The 25,213-nt window shown below is 48.5% G+C and overlaps 1 protein-coding gene across 2 annotated transcripts in view; it reads right to left on the reverse strand.

Moving 5' to 3' along the window:
• The window catches only part of DAAM1 (dishevelled associated activator of morphogenesis 1), a 97,305-nt gene that overhangs the window by 55,062 nt on the left and 17,030 nt on the right, over positions 1 to 25,213 (reverse strand). For both annotated transcript variants that reach the window (XM_036384021.2, XM_036384020.2), the window contains exons 2-3: positions 22,043 to 22,141; positions 903 to 1,126 (exon numbers count right to left, since the gene is read on the reverse strand). In XM_036384021.2, coding sequence (XP_036239914.1) covers positions 903 to 1,085 — 183 coding nt within the window. In that variant the 5' untranslated portion in view covers positions 1,086 to 1,126; positions 22,043 to 22,141. The remainder of the gene's footprint in view (positions 1 to 902; positions 1,127 to 22,042; positions 22,142 to 25,213) is intronic.

A 25,213-nucleotide genomic window follows, 5' to 3' on the forward strand; every position in this document is an offset into this window, starting at 1 on the left:
TCAGTGGGGCTCCAGCAAATGAGCATCCAGAGATGCCTCCTTCAGCCCAACAGGGCTTTGGGTGGGACAGGGGAAAAGTGATCCCTGGGAAAGAATTTCCCCAGGATAACCTGATTTGGCCAAGTTATCAGTGGAGAATTAATCCTGAACAAACCCAACCTGACCAGAAGAGTTCTGCTGCAGGGATACTTCATCCCCACTGTGCTGTGTTGGTGTCCTGGTCTGCCACACCCTTGGAGAAGGATGTCTTGGCAAAACCAGCTCTTGTAATACAACCTGGAGCTTTCCTCTACCAAGAGGCCTGGCTCAACAGGTCCATGGTGCCTGGCATCTAATGGGATGAGCTGTACCTTGAGGTGTGACCAGTGTCACAATTCCCAGCTCCCTCTATGTATCCAAGCACTGTAGGAAAAGCTCATTTCACTGCTGACTGAACTCAAAGTAAAACACCATCCAAAATACCACACCAAAATGGTTTTGCTTAGAGGAAATTAAAGCTTTTTTTGGCTGTCAATTTTTTTCTTAATCCATGTTTTTTCAAGTTTTGGAACCAAGGGATAAAGAAACAATATCCTGACTTTCCAAATCTCAGTGAAGCCCACACCTGATAATTTCTGTGAAGCTGAGTGCCCAGCAAGTCACTTTGCATCTATGGGGAACATCCTGCTTTACCAGCTTGGAGCCAACCCCCTGCTATAAGAAATTAAGAGCTTCTAATGAGAGAGACCACCCCAAAGTGGCAGGACCTCAGGGAGGAGCAGAGCTCAGGGTTCAGCCTCCCTTCACACCAAAGTTTGCCTGAAAGCTCAAAACCAAGACTGGGGAGACTATGAAGAGGAGGTTGAGAGGAAAGAGGGAGAAACCCCAAACCTAACCCTGAAGTTAAGAAGCATCCCACTTACCACCAGCTCGGTGAACATGGCATCCAGCTCCTCCACGGGCGGCATGGGCAGCGAGGGCTCCATGGTCTGCAGGGCGAAGCTGCTGTCATTGCGCAGCCGGTACGTGATCTCGGGGTGCTCGCTGCTGCGGAAGCAGCAGAAGATGAAGGAGATCCCCCGGCCGCTCCTCTTCCTCGGGGCCATGGCCACAATCCTGTGCGTCCCTCCCTGCTGGGCACTAGATCCTGAAGGGAAGAGAAGAGAGGAGGCTGGAGCAGGAGCCCCGCAGCGCCGCGCTCCCGTCCCGCGGTGGGAGGAGGGACCGAGCCACCCACGCGCTCGGCACCGAGGGGAAGAGCACAGACGGTTTTCGTGCCAAATATTTCTGCTCAGATTTGACGCTTACAGTCCTGGCAACCTTGAGGACCACGCAAATTAAAAAAGATGCATTTGCTTTGCCTCGTGCCAGGGCTGGCAGCCGCAGGGGTCACGCCGCTGTCCCCGTGGGATGAGGAGTCCTGGGCCCCACCGGTGCTGCCCATCCCAGCAAAGCTGTGCCAACCTCCCCATGCCATGGCAGCCCCCCTCATACCCACACCTCACATCTCTTCATGCCAGGGGTATGGAAAATTCAGGGAACTGCTGTACAAACAGCTGGATGTGCGTGGGGCCACCAGGTCCCCACCATGGGTGATTCAATCCTTGAAGACCTCATGTGGCTCAGCATGCCCCGAGCTACAGACAGCAGCAGAGCTGAAAAAATATTCTGCACGCTTCCCCCAGCTCTTAAACGTGTCCCTAAACATCCACCAGCAACCCCCTGTACAGCAGCTCTTTTTCATGGAAAGTTTTGCTTGGCTTTAATTAGATAAACCTTACTTGCAGCTCCAGTAAATATTTACAAGAGGCAATTTCATCTGATAAAAATCACACGGGGCCGGTAGCTCAGATTTTCCTAAGCTGTGCTGACGTCGGGCATCACTCGCCCTGGCAGCCACTTGGGTTTTGCTGATTTCTGAAACGCTGGTTGGGAGCAAAGCTCAGGGCAGGAACCATGTGCCCTGCCTGCCTAATGACAGCAAGGATCAGGTAAAAACTGCCCCAAAATTGGGACTCTTAAGTCAGCAACACAAGAGGAAAGTCACCTATGAGGAATGAGGAGTGTGGAGAAACACTCTAATGAGAAAAATCAACCAGCAAGTAGGGAATTTTTGAAAGCCTAAACATTTGTCTTACAAAGTTACACACCCACATATTTTATCTCTGTGAAACAAGACACTGAGATGTTAAGAGACTGGACAAACAGCCAAGGTTGAAATATGGATGACTCAGATTTATTAACAAAGCTATGAAGAGACTGGGGGGAAAAAAGGTCAGCATTTGGAAAGGAGTGTCTGATCTCCCTGGAGCCTGCCATTCCCTCCAACTATGGATTTATACAGCAGAATAAACAGCTGCTGTGCCCTGTGGAGAGCCAGGGCTGGGGTCAGACCCAAGGTCAGACCCTGCACCACCACAGCATGGCAAACACTGCCCTCTGAAAGCAGGGAGCTTGCAGAAAATTCAAGCTCTACCCACAGCTCTTTAACAGAGGATTTGACCCTTGAGATGATCTCCATGGCACATTTCTAGCACGTGGTGTAATCATCTGCTGAACCACGAACATGGGAAACAGCTATTGGATCTTCACACAGGATAATCCCAGCCTGTGCAACTGCTCTGTGCCCAGCCTGGAGAGTCCCCCCCCTTCCTGAAGGGCCCCAAATCTCATTTCACATTTTTACATCTTGGATGTAGAAATATGCAGCCGCTGGAGGAATTTCAGCTGCCATGAGAGCTCTCTCATCACGGCTCCCCGGCAGCCAGCACCGCAGCAAATCCATTAGCTGCCTGCTGGCATCCCCTCAGTGTCAGCAGGGTTTGGGACCTGCTGCAGAGCTTCTCTCCTAAAGAAGAGAGGGAAACAAAAAGCCAAAGGCACACGGATTTCTGTTCACTCCAATATGGGAGAAAACACTGCAGGTTTGGGTTTTAATGGGTCACAAGGAGCAGGGTGCAAAGGGAGATGCTGCTGGTGGCTGCCCAGCACAGGAGCTCTGTTCCAACCTACACTGGGTCCTCAGATGTGCAAAGTTTGGTCACTTGGTCATTCCAAGTCCATGGGTACAGCCACACCAGTCCCAGAGCAGCATCTGATCCTGACCCTGCTCCAGGAGCTGGTGTGGAGCAAACAGACCCAACTCTTCCACAGGGCATTTTCCACCCCCTTTTCAACACCATGTCAGCCTCGTCCCTGAAACCTGCTGCTACATACAAGCTCTGACTTGGGCTTACAAAAACGTGTGGAAAGCTTTTATCAGAACAACACCTGCTCTTCAGAGATGCACACTCCTGACAATGTTTTATGAGGAGTCTGAATGACAGACCAAAAGGCAAGGTTTTATTTTGGGGTTTAAAGCAGACAGCCATACAGCAACCAAGACAAGGTACTTTTGAGCTGCTTCCAGCTCTGGAGCTACTGAGGTTCCTCATTTTCATCTATAAACAATTTAAAAAACCAAACCACCCTATAATGTAGACTGAGTGGGCTGAAGATTATTAGCAACCAAGGCTAAAAAAAGGTTAGGGAGAGAATATGTTAGCTACCAGGCAAATAGCATTAAACCTTCAGAAGGCTGATGAATATTCATTGACAAGATGGATCAAAATCAAAACACAGCTCCCTGGCAGGTCCTTGGGAGCTGCAGACAGAGCAGCTTGCATCGTCAGAACAAAGTCCAGCTACACAGCCTCCTCCTCCCCTGCAAATCCTGCAGAAATTGGTTATTCAAGAAGAAAAAGCAGCAGCCCCTGGCAATCTGGAGGCTTGTGTTAAGGAGAACAGAAGGGACAAGTTCTATGCTGCATCATATGTTAAGTGTCCTGCTCCCACCTCCTGCTTGTACCTTTGACTGCTAATTAGATCAATACATTTAAGTCAGATTGTGATCTGATGGTGCCTTCTGGCCTCTTCTATTGAGCAGGCCAGAATAAATTAAGCTTAATTGCCCCTGTATGAACAGAGCCAGGGATGATAGGTTGGGAAGGGTCAGTGAGGGAACTTGTAGCCAAGCCCAAATCTCAAGGCAGGACTGATGGGGCTGAATCATTCCCAAACAACTTTGTTTGCACAGAAACAAGGGTGAAAATGTGTTTGTGATGGCTTCAAACTGGAAACCCAGACTGAAGAGAAGGAGCTTAGCTCATGTGTGTGACCAGGACGGATGGAGGCCACCTGGATCAGTGACCCCAGAGATAGAAGCATAGTTCTCCCCAGCCCTAAAAAGAAAAGCATCAAGACTGCATCGCCCTGAGCAGTGTTTAAATGAAATCAGTCATTAGGAGAAAATTGGAGCCTGGTGTCTCGCTTCCGCCTTTGCTTTAAGGAAAGGAGAGCGGCAATTACCACTTGCATATTCAACAGCCTCCTCAGCAAGCTAAATTAAACTGGAGCAACGAGCTGCCAAAGCCTGTCTGTGACCGATGCCCCAACCAGCTGGTTGGGAGCCAGCACCGGTATTGCAGCACTGCGGTCTGCAGCCTAAAAATACCCAACAAGGGCACAAACACATGCAGAGGAGCAGAGGAGCGCACGCTCCCCTTCACACCCGCCTCCTCCAAACCCACCCCGGAGCCAGCAGCTAAATCCTCAAACATGAATATTAGCTTGTTGTTTTCCTGGCTCCCCTCCCAAAGTGAGGGTGCAAGATCCTGAGCGAGCTCTGTCTCTGAATGTGGAGCTTTATTGCAGGTGGTTTTGGTGTAACAGCGCTCACTGACTGCCTCTGCCTTGGTGTCCTCACCAAGCTGGGAATTGGTGTCTCCACCAATTTCAGCACCTTGGGCCATGCCAAGCTCTGCCTGCCTTTACTCTGCAAGAGCCTCAGCACAGCCTGGGATGCTCCCAAACAATGGAAATAGTCCAACTCTCACCCATCACTGCGAAGCAACGCCCTTGGCTGGTGATGGTTGGGAGGCACTTGGCTTCAGCAAGGACTTTAGGAAGACACCATCACCGTCACCAAGTGTTACAGCCAGGTGAGCTGGACCCCTTTTCTCAGCTCTTAGAAAGCAGGAATTTGGCATTCCACACAGTGCACCCTATAGCTGTCCCACCCCACCACTGAGCAATGCTCATCCTCCCTCGGGGTTTCTCCCCATGAATTCAACACCCAGAGCAGGGCACAGTGCAAGCCACCTCGCACCACTTCTCTAAATAAACAATTTCAGATGATTTTTCCTCCCGTGTAAGTCACATCCAGACCTCCACAGCAATAAAAAACTGGATGCTCCCACAGCATTTTTCAGATCAGCTGTACATTTGAAGCATTCCCTGAGAAGCACCAAAGCCTTTCTCAGGCACATTTTGATTTTTCATCTTACAGACCCAAGACAGTCAGCACCTTCCTTGGCTCCACTCAGTAACCCAAACTCTTCTTAGGTTTGGTTCTGATTGTGAGCCCACCAAAGTGTGTTCATAGTGCTCTGCCCATCCAAAAGGCAGCTGCACATCCCTCTCAAGAGAGAAAAGTGTTCCTCCATTTCACATTTGCACTAAATGTGCAAATGAAAATGTGCAATGGCGCATGAAAAGACTTTTCACTGAAGGGGGGGGTGTCTAAGTATTATTCAATTTAAAAAATATAAGGTTTGACATTGAGCTCTTGCATGAATGAAAAGCTCAGAAATAGGATTGCCTTCCCCTGAGCAGGAATCAGCTCCCCTCCAACACAGAAGCTTAAAGGATCTGAGCCCATTTCCAGCACCTCCACTGTGCTGAGCATGGTGCTGGTATCCCCAGCACAGCTGCTCCTGTTTAAAGCAACCAGAATGATTTTTTGGCCACAAACTCTCATGCTGATTTCTAAAACCCCTTTTCTCCACTGTAAAGCTGTTTTCAGGCATAGGCTGTACAGGGGAGCAATGTTTGTGTTTGGTGGAAATCAGTGCATGTCATCAGGAAGGAGCAAAAAGCCCAACACATTCAACTAAAAGGCTTTAAACTATCGATTGCCTTTTTTCCACCCATCTACTCTCAGAACAGTAGCCCAAAAGGGATGGGAACAGGACCCTTTCCATGATGCAGCTGCCAGGAGGAGCCTGACTCATCACCAGCGCATCACAAGAGCTCTGATTCTCAGCACAAGCAAATCTCAAAGACTCGGGTTTCATGGATTTATAAATACACCTGCCAAATCCTGAATTACCCCGATCCTCTTTCCTCATCCCAGAAATCCTATTATACTCTATGATCCCAACAAAAAGAGTGCTTTGTGTCTCCATGGCTTGCCTGGGCTACCTGGGTCCTGAAGGCCACCAGGACCCTGCCCCTGATGCCATGAGGAGATGGCTGCTCTGCTCACTCCAGCAAAGCCCCATCTGCCAGCATCATCAAAAACCCAGTGCTTGCCTAAAATGTGTCACCTCCTCTTTCTATTTTTACCATTTGTTGTGGCATTTGTCACATCCTGAAGCACACATCTGGGCCTGCTGTCTCACAAGAAAACATTTCACTCAGCTCAAGGGCAGACGAGCTTTGGGGGCCTGATGGCCACATCCAGCAAGAAAAATTAGACCAACTTTATTACAGAGCCAGTGAGGGAAAGACAAAGCTTAATGAATTTGTAACACTCCAGAAAAGCCCTCCTTTTTCCACTTTAAACTTACACCTATCAAAGGTGCTGGGAGAGACTTTTTTGTTTGTGTCTGCATGGGGCTCCCACCTGGAGGAGTTGATGCTATTCAGGGAAAAGAGCAACAACCTCCAGGGTGCTGTGAGAGTGCCATGGCCTGGCTTGCCTGTCACCCCTCCAGCACATGAGTGAGGTCCCTGCCAAGGGAAGCACACACACTGCTGGCTCTGTAATCCACTTTTCAGGGGGAAGAGCGTGGAGCACAGCAGGGTGAGACAGGATCTGTCTTAACACTCTCCAGCTGAAATCAATCCTTGCTCGCTTTGCCAAGCCAGGCAAAATCTGGAGCAGGGGATGGCTGATGGTGAGCTGCAGGATGTCCATGGCAGTTGTGATAGATGAGTTATGCCATGATTGACTCTCACAATTAATGGACAAATATCATGTACATGTTAAGAAAAATTTTATAGATTTATAGTTATGTTGTATCACCTCACGTGGTTATCAAGGGACAGCTGGGAGGGCTGGCTTGTCACTATGGAACATCTGATCTCCACCACTGGGTAGATGGACAGAACTTTGGGAAGGGTTAAAGGGTTAAAAGGGAAAAAACCTCCATTGTGAGGGAGCTGAGCACATTTGCTCCCTGCGCCGTAACCTTTTTTCTTTAGTCAGTCTTCTGTTGTATTTCTGATAAGGTTTAATAAACCTTCCTCAACTATGAAAAGTGAGTGGCTATTTCTCACACAGGCCGTGGAGACAAGCTTGGATCCAAGGAGAAGCTGAGGGCTTGCAGCATCCATCAGGAGCTGGTCCAGGGAGCCCCACACAGCCCTTGTGGTGCACGGCTCAGTGCACACATTAATCCAACCAGGAAAGATGCTGCTGCAGCAAAACTTTGTTTGGTTGTGATAGATGAGTAATGCCATGGATTGTTGTGATAGATGAGTAATGCCATGATTGACTCTCACAATTAATGGACAAATATCATGGATATAGGTTGAGCAAAGTTTTATAGATTTATAGTTATGTTGTACCGCCTCGCATGGTTATCAAGGGACAGCGGGGGTTGGGACATCTGGGAGGGCTGGCTTGTCACTGTGGTGACATCTGACCTCCAACCAGGATCTCCACCACTGGACAGTGAAGAAGGGGTTGATGGACAGAACTTTGACAAGGGTTAAAAGGGAAAAAACCATTGTGAGGGGGCTGAGCACATGGTGGGAAAAATGTTTTGCTCCCGGCACCGCAACATTTTTTCTTTAGTCAGTCTTCTGTTGTATTTTTGATAAGGTTTAATAAACCTTCCTCAACTACGAAAAGTGAGTGGCTATTTCTCACACAGGCCGTGGAGACAAGCTTGGATCCAAGGAGAAGCTGAGGGCTTGCAGCATCCATCAGGAGCTGGTCCAGGGAGCCCCACACAGCCCTTGTGGTGCACGGCTCAGTGCACACATTAATCCAACCAGGAAAAGATGCTGCTGCAGCAAAAACTTTGTTTGGTTTTTGAGGATTAAAACCAAACCTTGCTGGAAGTTTCCCAGCTATCTAGATGGTGAGCAGCACAGTAACACAGGAGGTCAGGAGCTCTCCACTAAAAGGGTAAATTTCATCAGTGACAAGCTGCGATCCTCCAAACCACTACAGACCACTTCTTACAGGAGCTCCAGCAGATCAGCTCAGGCAAATACCATTTATTTCAGGAACAAGGACAACAACCTGGAGCCACAGACAAGACCCAGTTTGCAAACCTATATACATATATATATATTTCTTGATATTCACTAGGGTGAATGAATGACCCAATTTTACAGACACATATATTCCATTTTCCAGAAACCAGGCAGATTCGTGGTCCTCTTTTCACAGAATCAAACCAAAAAAGTGGGGTGGGCTGGCACCGGTGGGAGGAAGAAACACTTTTCAAGTCACACATGCTCCCTTATAGGTTCCCCATGATTTGCACCCTGAAACCCAGGCACAACACTTATCCAAGCCCAAAAGATTTTCCAGGAAGGCAGAGCTGGCTCTCCAAGAAGGATGCTGGGGCATTCCCCTGACCTCCCTGTGTCCCAGCCAAGTTCTAAAAGGCAACACAGAAAAAACCAAAAAAAAAAAAAAAAAAAAAAACCCAAAAAACAAGAACAACAACCAAAAAAAAAAAACCAGCAGAAAGGAAAGGCAGCGTGAGGGGCTGCAGGTCCCGGTGCTCCCCTCACCCCACTCTTGTTTTGGGGCAGCAGCTGTCAGTGTTGCATTGTGGTGGGGCTCAGAGGGGCAGACACAGCCCTTTCAGAGCTGGGGTTACCTGCAGGGAGTGATTAGCACCCACCCAAGGCTCTCCTGAAAGCCTGAAGCCTTGCAGGGAAGAGCCTCCCAGAATTTCTCCTGCACCATTTGAACCTCTGGGAGTGCCTGGGCTGGGTGATGCCCAGCCTTGTCCAGGCAGCCCTCAGGGACAAAACCAGGTAAAAGAGAGGGATGCAAGATCCCCTGGGCAGCTCAGGGGGCTCCTACAGCCTCACTGAGCATCCCAGGGGAGCATCCCCTTCCATCCTGGCTCCATCCCCATCACCCAGCACAAGCACCAGCACCAATCCAGCCCCAGTCCCTTTCCACAGCTGGTTTTGGCCCCAGCTGGGAGAAAACTGCTCAACAAAACTGCTCATTCAAAGCACAGCACACCTCCAGAAGGTGCTAAAACCAGCTGTAAAGCCCAGCTTTGCACTGATTTCCACCAGATATCACAAGTTCTGACTACTCCCTTTGACGATGCAAATGCTGTTAATACAAACTCAGCAGCCTGGCAAGAGGGAGAGGAGCCACATTTCCCACTGGAGGAGGATATTTGCTTGCCCAATTAGCCTTTTCCTGGAGAACAACAGTTCAATAACAGCCTTCCTTTATTTTAATTCTTCTCCTTTTTTTTCATCCCTGCTCCTCCAATGAATATTTGGGCTGTGACTGTCATTTATTGTATGCAAACCTGCACTGCTGAGCTTTCCATTCCACTGCTCCCCATTTCAGCAGTAATCCCTGGGGTGGGACTGGCTGACGGCAGGCAGGTTTTTTCCTCTTTTAAAGCCTCTTAATTTGGCTGCACAAAGTGGAATTTCCAACTTTCTCAGCAGCAGATGCTTCCAGTCCATCACCACAGCAACATCTGCTATGGGGCCACCACCAGGACAAGGCAACAAGGAGCTGCTGGCTGAGTCCCTGAGGGCTTTTTTTGGGTGGTGTTTGGAGTTTTTTAGCATTATCTGTGCTTAAGGTGAGGCTACTGGAACCACAGGTGTTGAGGCATTTTGTGGTGTGGAGCAAGCTGGTTTCCTTCTCTCTCAAAATGGAAACTGGATGAAGGCTGCTGGAAATAGGAGTCCTTCCCAGCAGGGATTCTGATGGCTAAATATCATTAAACTTCAAGATAACATTAAACCCAGAGTACTGAAGGTGCCCAGAGCAAACACAACACACTTGTCAGATCCCTCAGCTGGCCTACCCATCTGCAATGCTGATTTTCTTTTAAAGGTTTGTAAATTCTGATGTTAATCCAGAGTGATTTTCCCCCCTTAAGTACAAACCTGGGGTTGAGAATTCCTTGATAAATACGTCTAATGGCAGAAAAGGCCCCTGGCCACTTTTCCTTCCAGTATGACACTAACACCTCCCTGTGCTCCAGGAGATGAACACCAAAAACAAAGCATGAGCTCAGACCAGGCACAACGTGATCCCAACAGCTCCCGCCCAGCCTGGGAAAAAACAGCAACTTTTATCACATTTCACTGAAATACTGTTGGCATTTAAATGAAAAAAAAAAAATCAGGCAAGCACAGCAAGTGAAATTAATTGGAAGGCTTGGTCAGACTTATTTTATGTGGCTACAACACAACAAAATGTAGCTTATGGCAAAAGCCCTGCTTTGACCAGGATGGATCTGCACCATCCTGAGCCACAGGGCAGCAGGACTCGATTTTCCACCAGGACAGCTGCTCAAATCCACCACCTGCAATTCAGAGGACCTCTCTTAATGGGGACACGTGGTTTTAATTGCCTAATTATGCAGCTTCTGACAGAGGGGAGGGATCCTTCCACACATGGCTGCTGGGGATGGACCAAAGGAAAGCTCCTCTTCTCCTGCTGGAGCATCCAGAGGGGAATGTCAGCCCAGTGGAGGTCCCAAGGGGATGCATTTAAAAATCAATAGAGGCTATTTTAATGCTTAATCCAGGGAAGTATCAGCATCAGCAGTGTCAATACAAACTGAATTTAAACACACTGAGTACATGCACAGGATTGTTAGTTTTTCCTCTGTGCATTGATTGAACCAAATCTGGTTTTCCCCAGAGAGTCTGGAGTCCAAACCAAGGCATCTACAGCATCTCCAGTGCTTCAGGCAGCCTGCCTGCCTTCATCTCTATATACTGCTCAAAAAATGAGCCTCTCCACCCCTCCTGAGCAAACATTCAGTGAAGAAACCCCTTGGAGGAGCAACATCACAGCTACAGTGGTCACATCCCTGCCAGGGCTAAATATGGGAGTAGATTTCTCTTCTTTGCAGGTTTTCACACTGCACCTGGCACAAATTGCTACACAAGCTTCCCACCTCTGTAATTAATAAATATCCCTAGTAGATAATAAATAAATACCCCTGTAGGTATTTATACAATCATCTCCCTTTCCATTAAAAAAATATTAAAAAAAGCCTTAGCAATTGCAAATAACCACTTTGAAAAAGTGACCCAAGGGGCTCCTGAGAGGCTCAGACACCTTGTGAGACCATAACTATGTTTGATTTTTTTTTTAATTTAATTGCATCTGCAGCAGGAGGGAAGGCTGGGTGTTGATATATCTGGAACTCACCATATTTCAGATGTGTCCATGATCACAGATGCAGCTTCCCCAAGGCCACTGCAGGCTTGGTGGGGGCTCAGAGGGACACAGTGCAGAGTTATGTTCTCTCAGGGTATCTGAGCCTCTCAGGAGCCCCTTGGGTCATTTTTTCAAAGTGGTTATTTGCGATTTCTAGGCTTTTTTTTTTAATGGAAAGGGAGATGATTGTATAAAGCAGCACCAAACTCTGACACCCACCCACTGCTCTCTGCAGAGATGCTCCCACACCTCCATTTCACCCCTCTCACCTTCCCCAAACCAGCGCTGCCCCATCCCAAGCTGGCTGTGGCTGGAATGCTTGGATTTCTTTGGGTTTGTGCTGGAAACTGTGTTGCTAACTCAGAGATGTTTGAGTTTCTGCTCTGCAGGGCTGGCACAGAGTCAAGGTCTGCTCTGCTCCTCACCCCACATCACCAGAGGAGGCTGAGGGTGCACCAGGAGCTGGGAGGGGACACAGCCAGGACAGATGACCCCAAGTGACCAAAGGGTATTTATTCCAGAGCAGCTGGAGTCACGCTCAGCATTTAAATCTTGGAGTGATGGCATTTTTACTTCTGCCCATCAACACCAGTCTGGGTTCACCCACAATCCAAACCCATGGAGAGCTTCTCACTTCCAAGAGGTGAGTCCTGGGCATGGTGGGTCCTGCAGAGCTCTCCACACCTGGGTAAGGCTTCAGGGGATCAGTGACTGGTGGCATTCCCTCAAAGCTCCCTTCCTGCCATGGTTCCAGGGCAATGCGTTTGACTGACACCAGGTCTGCCCAGCTGAGCAGTGAGGGAATTCACCCCCAACACCCTCAAACACTCTCCCATTCCTTCAGCAGCTCTGCAAACACCTCTATCAGCAAAAATGGCAATGGAATTGGCTGACAGAGGCCACTCAGGGGGGCAGCTCTGCCTTCACCAGAATGTCAGGTCTTCCAACACAGCCCAGACAACACCAGGGATAACAAAGGGGGACCCAAAAAATCCAACCAGCACTGAAACTCATGACTCCATCTCAAACCCTCTCCTAGAGCAGACAGCCTGCAGGTTTGCTGCCCAGACACTGCCCTAAACATTGAAAAACACTTTTCCCCCCTTGTCTGACCTCTGCATCCCATTGTCCCAAACTAACACTGGATGGCCTAAACACAGGGTAATGACGTAATGCAAAGAGAGACTGACCCTCAGATCATCCACAATCTTCCGAATGGCCACAGGGAAAGGAAATTAAATGACTTTTGGATAACAAATCTTTGCAGCCTTTTCCAGCACAAGACCTGTAACAGTGAAGTGGAAGCTTGAAGAAGCTGCAAATTGGATTTAGGTGCCTGAAAATTCCAGATTCACTCCACTACTGCCAGAGTTGTCACAGGAAGAGAGAAAGCACCCTGAAATAATTGCCTCTCCAGGCAAAAACTTTCCAAATGCCCTTAAAATGCAGATTTGTAGAGCTGGCAAGAGCTACCCATCCCCATGGACTGCAACATGAGCTGTGAGAGCAGGCAGAGAGGAGAAAAAGCATCTTCCAGGCAATCACAGGCATTTTTTTCCCAGCTTAGTGACAAGAACAACCCATGCATCAACAGGAGCACTTGACACATGCCAGCCTTTCTAAATTCACTTTCAGGAGATTTACCACCACGTCCTATGGAAAAGGAGAAAAGGAATGTGTGCTATGCAAATCCAGCCTCAGACTGCTCCCTGCCTAATCTAGCTTTAGATTCAAATGCTTATTACCATGGCTTCTAATCGGGTCATGTGTAATAGACAGGTTTCCTTTGGGCTCCCAGGACTTCAGCTGTGTTCTTACTAAGGCACTGAATGGAGAAAGAAAAGAGGAAACAAAGAGGGGAAGAAAAAAACCCCCAACACTGCAAAGAATTCTGGTGTTGGTGGAAACCAGGCCTGGAAAGAAGCATTGTCACCTACCAGTAAAAGCCAGGCTGATATGCAAACATTTGGCAGCTCACCAAGAACACACTGGATGTCAAATCCTGTTTGCACCCCATCACAGCCCTGCAGGGAAGTGCTGGTGGCTGATCTTTCCTTCCAGGGTCTATCCCTTCCCCCTGAGACAAGGTGATGAAATGATCCCACACCCACAGAGGACCCACATACCAGCAGCACCACGTCACAGACATCTTTGATGAAAAATCCTTTTCTTAGGATTTTTCCTCCTGAGAAGCTGAAAGGCCTCAGGGACAAAATGTAACCAATGGTTATCTGCTGCTGTGGAATGCAACAGGTGCATCTGGGATTGGCCCATGCTGGATGTTTGTAATTAATGGCCAATCACACTCAGCTGGCTCAGAGAGAGAGCCCAAGCCACAAGCCTTTGTTATCATTCTTTCTTATTCTATTCTTAGCCAGCCTTCTGATGAAATCTTTTCTTCTATTTTTAGTGTAGTTTTAATGTAATATACATCATAAAATAATACATCAAGCCTTCTGAAACATGGAGTCAGATCCTCATCTCTTCCCTCATCCTGAGACCCCTGTGACCACGGTCACAGCACCAAGCCCAGCTGGTCACACCACAACCCCCAGACCTCCTCACAGATGCTCTGAGCACCTCCAGAGCCTGGGTACCGTGTGCCAACCAGGAGCTGCTGCTGGTTTAGGGAGGAAGGGGGTACATCACTGCACCAGGGTCTGCAGCAGGACACAGGGACCATGGGAATGTCATCCCAGAGAAAACCACCCCCCTTTTGCTGGCACACAGCTCTGGCCACAGTAATTTCTGGCCTAACCAGCACCAGGCAAAATGCTTCATTTAACTTCTGAGTTTGTGAAATTTGTTCTGCTCAAACCAGGCCTGGTACCTCCAGGACACGACCCACAACCTCTCACCTGCGCCATGCAGCTGCAGCTCAGCTCTGGGCACCAGAAACAACCCAGAGGCAGGGACACAGGACCCCCCACTCAGGCCTCTCCTGTCCATCTGCTGCTCACCTGCCAGACTGTGCTTTCCTGAGATACAGCACGCTGAGGTTTCCAACAGCATGGGCCAGCTCCCACCTTCAGGATGCTGAATCCCAGCAGGATGATCTCCCCTGCCAAACTGCACCTGGACTGGCAACCAGCTCCAGCAAAAAGTCAAGACATCCATGTCACAGACATCTTTTATGAAAAATCTTTTTTTTTTTAGGATTTTTCCTCCTGAGAAGCTGAGAAGCCCCAGGAACAAAATGTAACCAATGGTTATCTGCTGCTGTGGAATGCAACAGGTAGATCTTTGATTAGCCTATGTTAGTTGTTTTTAATTAATGGCTAATCACAGTCCAGCTAGCTCGGACAGAGAGTCTGAGCCACAAGCTTTTGTTATCATTCTTTGCTATTCTATTCTTAGCCAGCCTTCTAATGAAATCCTTTCTTCTGTTCTTTTAGTATAGTTTTAATATAATATATATAATAAAATAATAAATCAAGCCTTCTGAAACATGGAGTCAGATCCTCATCTCTTCCCTCATCCTAAGACCCCTGTGAGCACTGTCATACATCCAAATGCTGCTACCAGTTTCTGAAGACCCTACAAGACAGTGCTGACCCTGTTATGCTACTAAAACTACATTTGGTGGGGTGAGCAGCACTAGAAATACCAACATGAATGGAAATATTTCCTTCTGTGACTCTCAGCAACACAAGCCACTTTTAGAGTGAGGCTGTAGGATGAACTCACATTTATCAGACATCAGAGAATTCACTGAGGTGAACATCCCCCCTGGTAACACCTACATGTCTGCACAGGGACCTGCAGTGTGGGCTCTCTGCTGTCTCATAACATGGCAAATCCAACTAAAGCACTCTTTATGGCTTGGATGTTCATAACGTTTATGTGTGCTCCCTGGTGTCTAGTACAGGCTGAGGTTTCACTGCATCCCCTAATAAAAAGCCTCCCTAACACCCTTCTAACTTGATGGCTGTTTCGACCAAAATTGTAGCAGCCCCACAAATTTGAGATGAAGAACCAAACTGAAAGAAAGGACAAAACCAGGCAATGGACTTAATGAATTGTCAGTGATGGAAGGAGGAGCAGATGGACAGACTGACTTTAAAGCTTCCCTTCATTAGGAAATTACAATAAAATCACGGGTTAACTTTCAACAATGCATGTTATTACTGAGCAGAGTGAGGCAGCTGATATTCTGCCACTCAGGCACATGTTTCTCTGTGCTTCATCATTTACTGAATTAATAATCAAATGCTTTGAAAAGAGAAGGAAAAAAAAACCCACAGAAACCAGAGGGTGCAGCTCTCAGTGTTCTCACCAGCCTGCTCAAAGACCAAGCCAGATTTACCAGTGCCTGCATTGCTGCCTGCCTGTGCTGGTGTCTGGCTCTCCTTCCAGCACCTCCCCAGCTCACAGCTGCACCTGGAACCGGTCTGGGGGACTTTTTTCCTTGCTCCTGTAGCCAAAACAACCAACAGGGATGGTTAAACCAGGTGGACAGAGCCCTGTTTCCATGCAGCCTGGCCTGGGGCACAGGAGGAGGAAACTTTGTGAGACTCCTTGCCTGAGGACACAGATGGAGGATCTTATGGAGGAGCCCTTCCCAGCACCAAAGGAGCCATGCAAACGGTATTTACCTGGTCACAGGTACTAAATAGCCCAGCAAAGTCATGCTCGCTTGTGAAGCATGAAAAACTCACATTCCTGTATTTACAGCCACTGCCCCTTCTACAGCAGTGTCCAGGACAGGTTCATTCCCAGTGATGACTGTGAGGACGTCCCAGTGAAGAGATCCATGGCACAGAGACTCGTGGATAGCTCACCCACAAGTGAAAAAATATTTCCAAGCCTCAGAAGCCACATTGCTGGAGCTGTGGATAACACTCAGGCAGAGAGCATGGCTTGCTTGTGATAAGCCAGGATGACAACCCAGTGGAAATGTAAAAATAATTTAATGAATAAGTATATTTAGATTTATAATCCCACAGCAGCTTTATTTATAGAGATGCCAATCACTTTTACACAGATATAAAACTGGCTGGCAGAATGCCTCAGACTATATCCAGAAACCCATCTGTAACAAATCTAAGCTGTGATATCCCTGCATACACTTGGCCAAACAATAACGCTGATGCCAGTCATCCTCACTTTGAATGTGCAGATGGGCCAAGGGGGGCTTGCCAAGCCTTCCCCACAGCCAAAAATGGGTGAATTCTCCTATCACCTACTGGAAACTGGTTGGGGAAAAGACCAGGTGAAGGAAAACCAGTCACCATCTGGGCTGTGTGGATTGCAACACCAACACACTGCTGGCTGGAGAACAAGCCTGCATCCAGCTGGCTGCAGGTGAACCTCTTTCAGAACCTTCCATCACTGAAGTGGGGAGCTAAAAGCAAGCTGAAAAACCCCATGGAGCTCTGCAGCACCTTCAAAAGTAGGGGCATTAAAGTAGGGCTCTTGGGTATGTTTGGTTTTTGGTTTTTTTTGATTCATCGTTCAAGACACAAGATGCAGGAGAAATTAACTGAAAGTCGTCACTTGGCTCAGTCTCAAAGCAGATGAAGATTTCTGGTGATCCTTGCCCAGGATCTTACAACTTTATCTAAGCCTGCAGATGTCAAGGGGAGAGGCTGCTGTGGATTTCCACAGGGCTGGTGACCACCTGGAAAACTGAAAAGTCACAACTAATTCACAAGAAACAAAGAAAAACCTGCTTTTCGTCCCAGTGGGACTTCTTGTCTCAGAAATGGGGCAAAACAGAGATGGCTCCATGTCAAATACAGACTGTGGGTAGCTGCAATTCATCCATATGGGTTTCAGTATATTGGCAAATGCCAAGGTGGAAAAGGTTACTCTGGAATATTACTTTGAATAGCTCTGGGAACAAACCCAGCATTAATTTTCAACACTTATTCAGCAAATGATTTGAATAAACTGAGGAAAGCTCGTGCACACATACTGACAGCATTATTTGGTAGATTTTTGCCTCTGCTCCTGAGACAATTTATGACAAAACAACTCCCAGCAAAGACATTCACTTTCCAAACCAATGAGCGTATTCAACTACCCTTGGGGACAAGGTAACCTCTCAAGATCCCTTCCAGCACAATTTTAGTACCGTTTTACACCACAAACTATTTTCACACTGGCATTTGCTCTGATTTATCCCTGGAAATAAGTTTGTCTAGAAGAAAAACTGATGGAAAGAAAAAAACAGAAACCCTAGAGCACTTTTCTCGCTCAAGGACAAAGCAAAGTAAAACAACCAAGCACTGAGCTAAGGCATCCTCGATCCAAATGTTTTCCAAAACATTTCCAAATGTTTCTCAAAGCTTCCAGATGAAGCTTTCATAACTAGGCTGCAACCCCTCCAAAGCCTGGGGCATTGAGCATGGCATCATGGTGTGTGTGCTGCAGCAGAGACACCAAGGAAATAAATGGCTGGTGGTGACTTTGCCAATGACACACCTGCCAAAACACACCCGAGAGCCCTGCACACAGAGCTTCAAAGAAAAGCTGCCTCTGCTCCCTCCACAGGGCATATTCCAATGTGATAGAGGAGCTGTGTGGGCTTTCAGGAGGAGTCAGTCCCTGTGCACTGAGCAGTGGTGAGGGCACAGCTCAAGTGTTGTGTCCAGTTCTGGGCCACTCACAACAAGAAGGACATGAGGTGTCCAGAGAAGGGAAAGGAGCTGGAGAGGGGTCTGGAGAACAAGTTTGATGAGGACCAGCTGGGGGGGCTCAGCCTGGAGAAAAGGAGACTCAGTGGGGACCTTCTCACTCTGTAACTCCCTGGCAGGAGGGTGCAGCCAGGTGGGGCTCAGGCTCTGCTCCCAGGGAACAGGGACAGGACGAGGGGAAATGGCCTCAAGCTATGTCAGGAGAGCTTCAGGCTGGACATCAGGAAGAATTTCTTCACTGAAAGGGTTGTTAAGCATTGGGACAGAGTGCCCAGGGCAGTGGTGGAGTCACCATCCCTGGAGGTGTTCAAGAAACAACAGCATGTGGCACTCGGTGCTGTGGTTTGGTTGACAAGGTGGTGTTTGATCAAAGACTGGATTCAATGATCTTGGAGGACTTTTCCAACTTTAATGGTTCTATGAATACATGTGGCCAGATGTCCTCACCTTCTTGGCAGGCTTTTGAGGTTATTCCAAGCAAATCAGGAATATCCTTCCCTATTCTTCTCTTTTGGAATTACAAAAAAATATAAATAATAAAAGAATTCAGTAAAATAATAATAAAAAAAAAAGTTGAGAACCTACTTTTGGAATGGTAAAGAGAGAAAATCATACATTTTCTACACTCAAGCTAAAAATGCTGAAGTTCTGTCCACACACCATCAAAGGTGGATGTTTATGGTTATTACACAGAGAAAACTCAGACAGCTGTGGGAGATGCTGGTCTGAGCAGCTGACCACAGGCACAGCAGCCAAAGGATGAGCACTGAGGTGTCAGCAGGGCTCAGCTGCAGGAACTGACCCCTCTGGGGAGGGGGCACTGGCACACAGCTGGTCCCCATCCTCATCCCACTGCTGACATCCCAAACTTCCATCACAGCAAAGCAGGGTCTGAGCCCTTCAAAGCCCAAAGCTCATCCCCACCTCTTCCAACATGCTCCTGGACACAATCAAAGCCCCTCCTACCAACTGTACATGGGCTTTGGATTAGACCTTTTGTAGAGTATGGGAAAAAAAAAAAAGAGCCTTTCTGGAGGATGATAAAGTCTAGACACTACAATATCTTTTCCAGCTGATGCAGCAAACCCAAGAAGCCCTGCCTTGATCTCGGACTGTCACGATCAAAGCCATCATCCCATTCAGAGCCCTTCTGAAACTTTAGCTTCCAAATGTGCAAGTTATTTTTAAAATCTAAACCAGGCCAAGCCTCTTGTTTGGAGTTTTATGAGGAAAACGGGGTGTGCTCCTCCCAAACCTTCCCCCACCACGTCTGGAAGTGGCTGGTGGGCACATGGTGGAGCAGCAGAGCAGGGAGGGAGCCCCATGTCTGGGGACACCTCAGTGGCACCTGGTGGCCACGATCCCTTTGCATGGGGGGACACAGCTGAACCCCCCCAAGGTGGCTCTGGTGTGGGGAATATTCCCCATCCTTGACTGAGACAGAGTTTTTTGGAGACCAAACATTGTTTGCGTCCCCATCCTCAGGATTTGTTCCTGCCTTTGGCACACTCCCATCACTGAGTGTGTTACTCTAGAGACAAAGAAAAATAAATATCTTGAGATACTTTCATTTTCTACAGAAATTAAATAAAACTAAGCACTATGAATTTCCTTTACCAGGCAGCAGGATGATCGAGTGCACAAATAACATCCAGCTCTGCACCAAGGTACAACCAGGGAAATAAGGTACTCAAAATCATTCTCCAGGCTCTTGGAGCAGTTTTTCAGCTAGCTGAAAGGAAAGAATAAATACACAGTCCTGCAAAAGAACAGGAAAGCCAAAGGGGCATCAACTTCTGCCTTAAGTGGGATGCTCAAGGAAGGATGGTGGAAGACCAGTGAGCTCATCCCAGACCAGCTGGTGCTGTGTGATGAGCACAGAGCTCCTGGCATGCTGCGGCCTCTGTGGGAGAGGGAACCTGTGGTCAGTCCCAATTACCAAAGCTCAGAGTGTTCAGACTGGAAAAAAACAAAGGATGGATGGTCTGGAATGATGAGGAGCTTGGAGAGAACTTTGAAAAGCTTTCTGAAAGCAGGTGAGCACCAAGCTTCCCCTCCCACAGCCTAAGGTAGACTTATGGGGATATTCTTCAGAGATGGGGACAGGAGGTGGCTCACGCTGCAGGAAGAAGAGAGCAACACAGAGCATTCACATGATCCAAAGCTATTTAAAAGCCAAATGAGGCTCCCTAGTGAGCACTTAATTTAGCTAAGCAACTTCCAAAGCACCAGGCAAACGAGCCACATCATCTCCTCTTCCTCCCAGCATCCTCTCCACCACTCTGTCACCTCCCTTCCTCTCCATGCTTCCACCAGCTCTGCTCCTCCTCCCCACCTCTCCCTGTGCCCAAACCCAGCAGATCTGTGAAAGGCCCAGAGAAACAGGCAGGAACACAGGGGTAGGATGGGGATTAGAGAGCTGCCACCCCTCCAGCAGCCCTCCCTGTGCCTGGAGGGACCGTGCCAGGCAGGAGCACTGGCTGTGCTGCACATCACACATTCCCAGTGCTTCAGGAGGTGTTGTCTGAACTGCCACCAGCTTTCCAGCTGGGCAAACATCAAGGAACAAATCAGGCTGACAGGCTTTCTTAGGAGCATTTCCAGCAAGTAGGACTTCTCCCACTCCACACACACCGGAGCAGACAGAGCAAAGGGCACCAGCAACGCGCTGCTGGCTGTGACAGCCTCCACATCGCTCCCAGAGGGGACAGGGGATTTGCCAGGGGATTTGTCTCTCCAAATTGTTACTCTGGAGCTGGGACAGGATGTGGGATCATGTCCAGCTTCAGCTCTGCCACAGCAGAGTCCAACACCTGCCCCATCACTCGTCTCTACTCTTCCCAACAAACGCAGAGGGAAGATGGACTTCAACCTCAACCTTCACACAAGCAATTTTCCCTGAAGCCACCAAAGCCCTGCAGATCCCTTTGGTCCCACCTTGTCCCCTCCAGGCCCCTTCCCTTTCATGAGCTTCTCCCAGGAGGAACAAAGCTGCACACCTGCATCTCTAAGAAAGGCTAACACAAAGCTACCAACCTCAAAAAAATTATGCTCCCTCTCACACAGGAAAGCAGAGATACTGATGGCAAAGGCTGCTTCTGGATTTAAAAGTATCTAAATCTATCAGGGAAGCAGCATGCACCCCAAACCCTCACTCCCAAGGTTTGCACAGGGGACACGATAAATGAGGCAGCAAAGGCAGCTGACAAGCCAGCACCTCAGAATCCAACCCAGCTCAGGAAGAAAGAGAAAGCAAACAGAAGAAAGCAAACAGAAGAAAGCAAATTGTCCAGCCCCATACTGCCATCAGAACAGGGCCACTCATCAGCTCTTGGTGACAAACACAAGGGAAAACATCCCACAATTCACTCAGGTTCCAGGCACAAACCAGGGCTGGTTCAGCACCTCACAGCTCTCCCTGTGAGGCTTCCCAGCCATCCCACCCTCCCCTGCAGTGACTTCCTGAGCCCTTCTCATCTGCTGTGCTAGAGATGGGAAATGTATGCATTAACAGACCCCCTCCCCAAACCAAACAAGGCAAACAGGCTGAAAAACAGCTAATTCCCAATCCTGCCAAACTTACAGTGGTAACTTATGTCCAGACAGAGCTGTGATTTTTATAAGGGATACCACTGGGTTAAGGAGTCAAAGCCATGACTGTACGAGTGAAAGCAAAAGCCTTTCATTCCTGTAAGGTCTATTTTTTCCCCCCTGCTCCTGAAATGACAGGGAGCAAGACAGCTCTTGCCAGTTTAGCGGGGTGAAGGCTTGGCTGGGAGCAGCCTCATTAAACTGGCTGGGTGTTCAGTGCCAGCCCAAACACTCAGTCCTCTGATCCCCACATGACGGGCTAGGAACCACAGGCAGCTCACAATTAAACCCGTGACAATCAGGAAAAATCCGTACAACCCCCCCAAGCTGAATCCACCAACACCATCCCCACCCTCCCTGCTTTCATTTATTTATTTATTTGTTTACTTACATAAGCCTCATGGCAGATAACTTGGAGGAAATCGGATGCTTTAATGATTAAGCCACACTTAGGCAGCCCTCTGGGAGATAAATACACCCTTTGGTAACCCTGCAACAGAAACAGAAGGTACAAACAGACAGTAACTAATTATTCTGATTAAATCTTGGAAGACCTGAAATACTCGACTGCAGCAGAACAAAGCCAGCGTGCGCTCCTCGTAAAAAAAAAAATAAATAAATAAATAAAATAAGTCACACCCTTTTTTTGAAAGAATTCACCCAAATAAACCTCAAGTGCTTGTGTGCTGTGTTTGTTTGTGTGTTTTGTTTCTTAAGGTCTAGGCAGCTGATAGGAAATCTCTGCCATACCCTGGAGGGATCCCGACGCCTTCAGCTAAAATTATACTTCAAGGGAAGGGGGAAGGCGGCGTCTCCAACCCACCACGCACTCCAGGAGAGGAGTGTGGGGGATTTTCCTCCTTTCCCATCGAAACCAAACACAGAGGGCTTTTGGGATGAAAAGAAGTTCAGGAAAATAAATAAATAAGGTGCACTCTGAAGGAGAAAGGTGGGGACAGCGGGTCTACCCCACTACTAGGTGTAGGCAGGTGGGGAGGCAGCTGAGTCACCAGGAACGGGCAGGATGCAATGGGATGCTCAATGCAGCACTGAGAGGAGCTTGGAAAGCCCAGCAGCAGCCCATCCACCAGTATGGATATGGAGAGAGGCACCTGTTTTATTGGTGCCCAAGACAGCTGTGCCAGGAGCCTGTTACAGCCAATGCTGCAGACCAGGACGAGGGGATGTGCTCAGCAAACATTCCCGTGCTCTCCTTGCCTTGGAGGAAAACCAGAACTCCCCTCCACCCCTCCCCAGCACACTAAATGCCAGTGGAGCTCAGGGGAATATTTAATCTCAAACCTCAGCAATCAATCAGTTCACCCTCATGCATGAGAAAGAGTCACAGCGGTAAGCACCAAATCCCATTTCCATCCAGGATGGTTTAATTATGTACAAAACACTTCCCTTTTAACATAAATCCTGAAGAGATCCAGGCAGCCCCCAGGTCGTGGGTGGGGAAGGACACGGTGATGGGGAAGGGGTGGAAGAAAGGGAGGAGAAGCCATTGTGGCAATTATTTAAAATGACAACTTTCTATGGCTGCTCCACTTGGCACAGCCATTGTTTGACCTTGCGTTTGCTGTCCCAGCAAACACAAGGTCATGTTCATGTTTCAAGCCCAACATGAAGCCCCTACAGCTTCCAGAAGCTGCATCTGCTTCTTTCCAACACACCAGCAAGCATGTGGGAAAGAGGGCATGGAAAATGCAAGATGGGCACACGTGGAATGGACTGCCCAGGCTGTGACACAAACAACAGCAACACAGCCTCTCCACTGGTGCTGCCAGACTTATCCCAAAGCCTGCTCAATTCAAAAGGAGCCTTCCTAGATGGGTCTGAGCAGGTTTGGGATCACTCCCTGCCAACACCTGTTATTTCCAAGTGCAAGAATGGCTGGACCAGCAGGACCATCACACAGCTGCCAGTGCAACAGGCAGGCAGCTGTGAAACACATTCCTCCTTTGCCCAACCAGACCAGTCCTGAGGGGCACAGCTCACAAATGGCCATGTCGACATGTATACATATTGGTTTTAAATACAAACACATGCACAGACTTTTCTAATGTATAGGAACAAAAGAGGGGACACCCTGCTGAAACCCCATGTGCAGCTCCAGTGCTCTCACAGTGCTGGAGGAAATGAGAAGCAGAGACCAGGCACACACCCGCTTGCCACGGTGTGTTTTGGCTCTGGGAACGTTTCTGGATTCTCCAGCTTGAGCTCTGACCTCCAAAAGATGTAAAATGGTTTCAGAGCTGCTCTGGAGGAGAAGTGGAGGGGTCCTTGGGGGCTCAGCCAGGCAGGTGGAGCAGGATGAGAGGTGGGGTGGGATCCAGGTGCTCACAGGGACAGCTGAGCCAGTCTGTGCCCCCACCAGTTCAGAAGCTTTCAAAACGCCCATTGTGCACAGGAAGAGGTCAGGAACAACCCCAAACCCCAGTGCACAGCACAAAGCAAGGTCCCCTCATCCATCCATGACCACAGTGCTCAGACAAAGCAAGGAAACAAGCTCAGGACTCGGGGGAGTTGGAGGTACCTTTGACTTCTCTCTGTGTAGCAGAGCTGTGTTTCTGAACCCTCTTTTTCCAGGCAGATCCAGTGGCAGGCTTTGTAAACACATGTGCATTGCTTCCAAGGGGCTCATAAAAGCAGCTTTTGGAAAGGGGAGGTGGTGCAGAGCAAAGGGAATTTTTCAATTCCTCTTGAGAGGAAACATCACTCAGAGATGTGGCAGGCAAACCTACCTGTAACCCAGATTTCTGCACTGAGGTCTCTTCAAAGGCCAATGATCCCCAGCCCTCCCTGTTTTTTTGGCTTCAATTTCCCCAAGATCTGAAACATCAGGAAATGCTTGGCACAATGGACTAAGCCCTCAAATTCCACACAGAGGGAAACTCTGAACTGAACTCTTCAGCCCACAACAGGAGGTGCACAGTAATTAACAGGGATCAGGCACCCTCAGATGCTGGCAGCATGCTCCCAGAGGATCCAGCTGTACCCTCATCCTCTCCCAAAGAGCAGAATTTGGCAGTGCAATTCAGGACAGAGATACTCTGTGCAGTATCTAGAGCAAATTAAACCTCCCAGGCACAGCAGCAAGCATGGATTTATTGATTCATGGAAAATGCCCTTATAAATCACTTCATTCAGATCAACGGGACGAGACAAAACGAGGACTCTCCTCGGCAGTGAGAGGCTGCACTGCAGTCCTTTCAGTCACACATTCCAGCAGAAATCACTTTTTCAGAGCAGACATTTCTTACATTTCAGACATTCTTACATTTTTTGGGGGACTGGCAGAGTGCAACACAGGGGCCAGTGCAGATCTGTGTCACATCTCACCTGGTCCCCGCCTCTCTGCCCCACAGCAGGCAGAGCCAAAAGATTATTTTTGCAAGAAAAAAAACCTGCTTGACATCATTTTCACAGCTGCAGAAACTCCACCCACACCTGCTGGCTGGCTTACACAGGGCTGTGGCCACCAGGTGGGACAGGACACAGAGGCTGCTGCTCCCAACAGCTTCCCAAACACTGCCCCAGCCACTGCTCTGGGGTCTGC

The sequence above is a fragment of the Molothrus ater genome, chromosome 6 (genome assembly GCF_012460135.2).
Source record: "Molothrus ater isolate BHLD 08-10-18 breed brown headed cowbird chromosome 6, BPBGC_Mater_1.1, whole genome shotgun sequence".
Classification (NCBI taxonomy): domain Eukaryota; kingdom Metazoa; phylum Chordata; class Aves; order Passeriformes; family Icteridae; genus Molothrus; species Molothrus ater.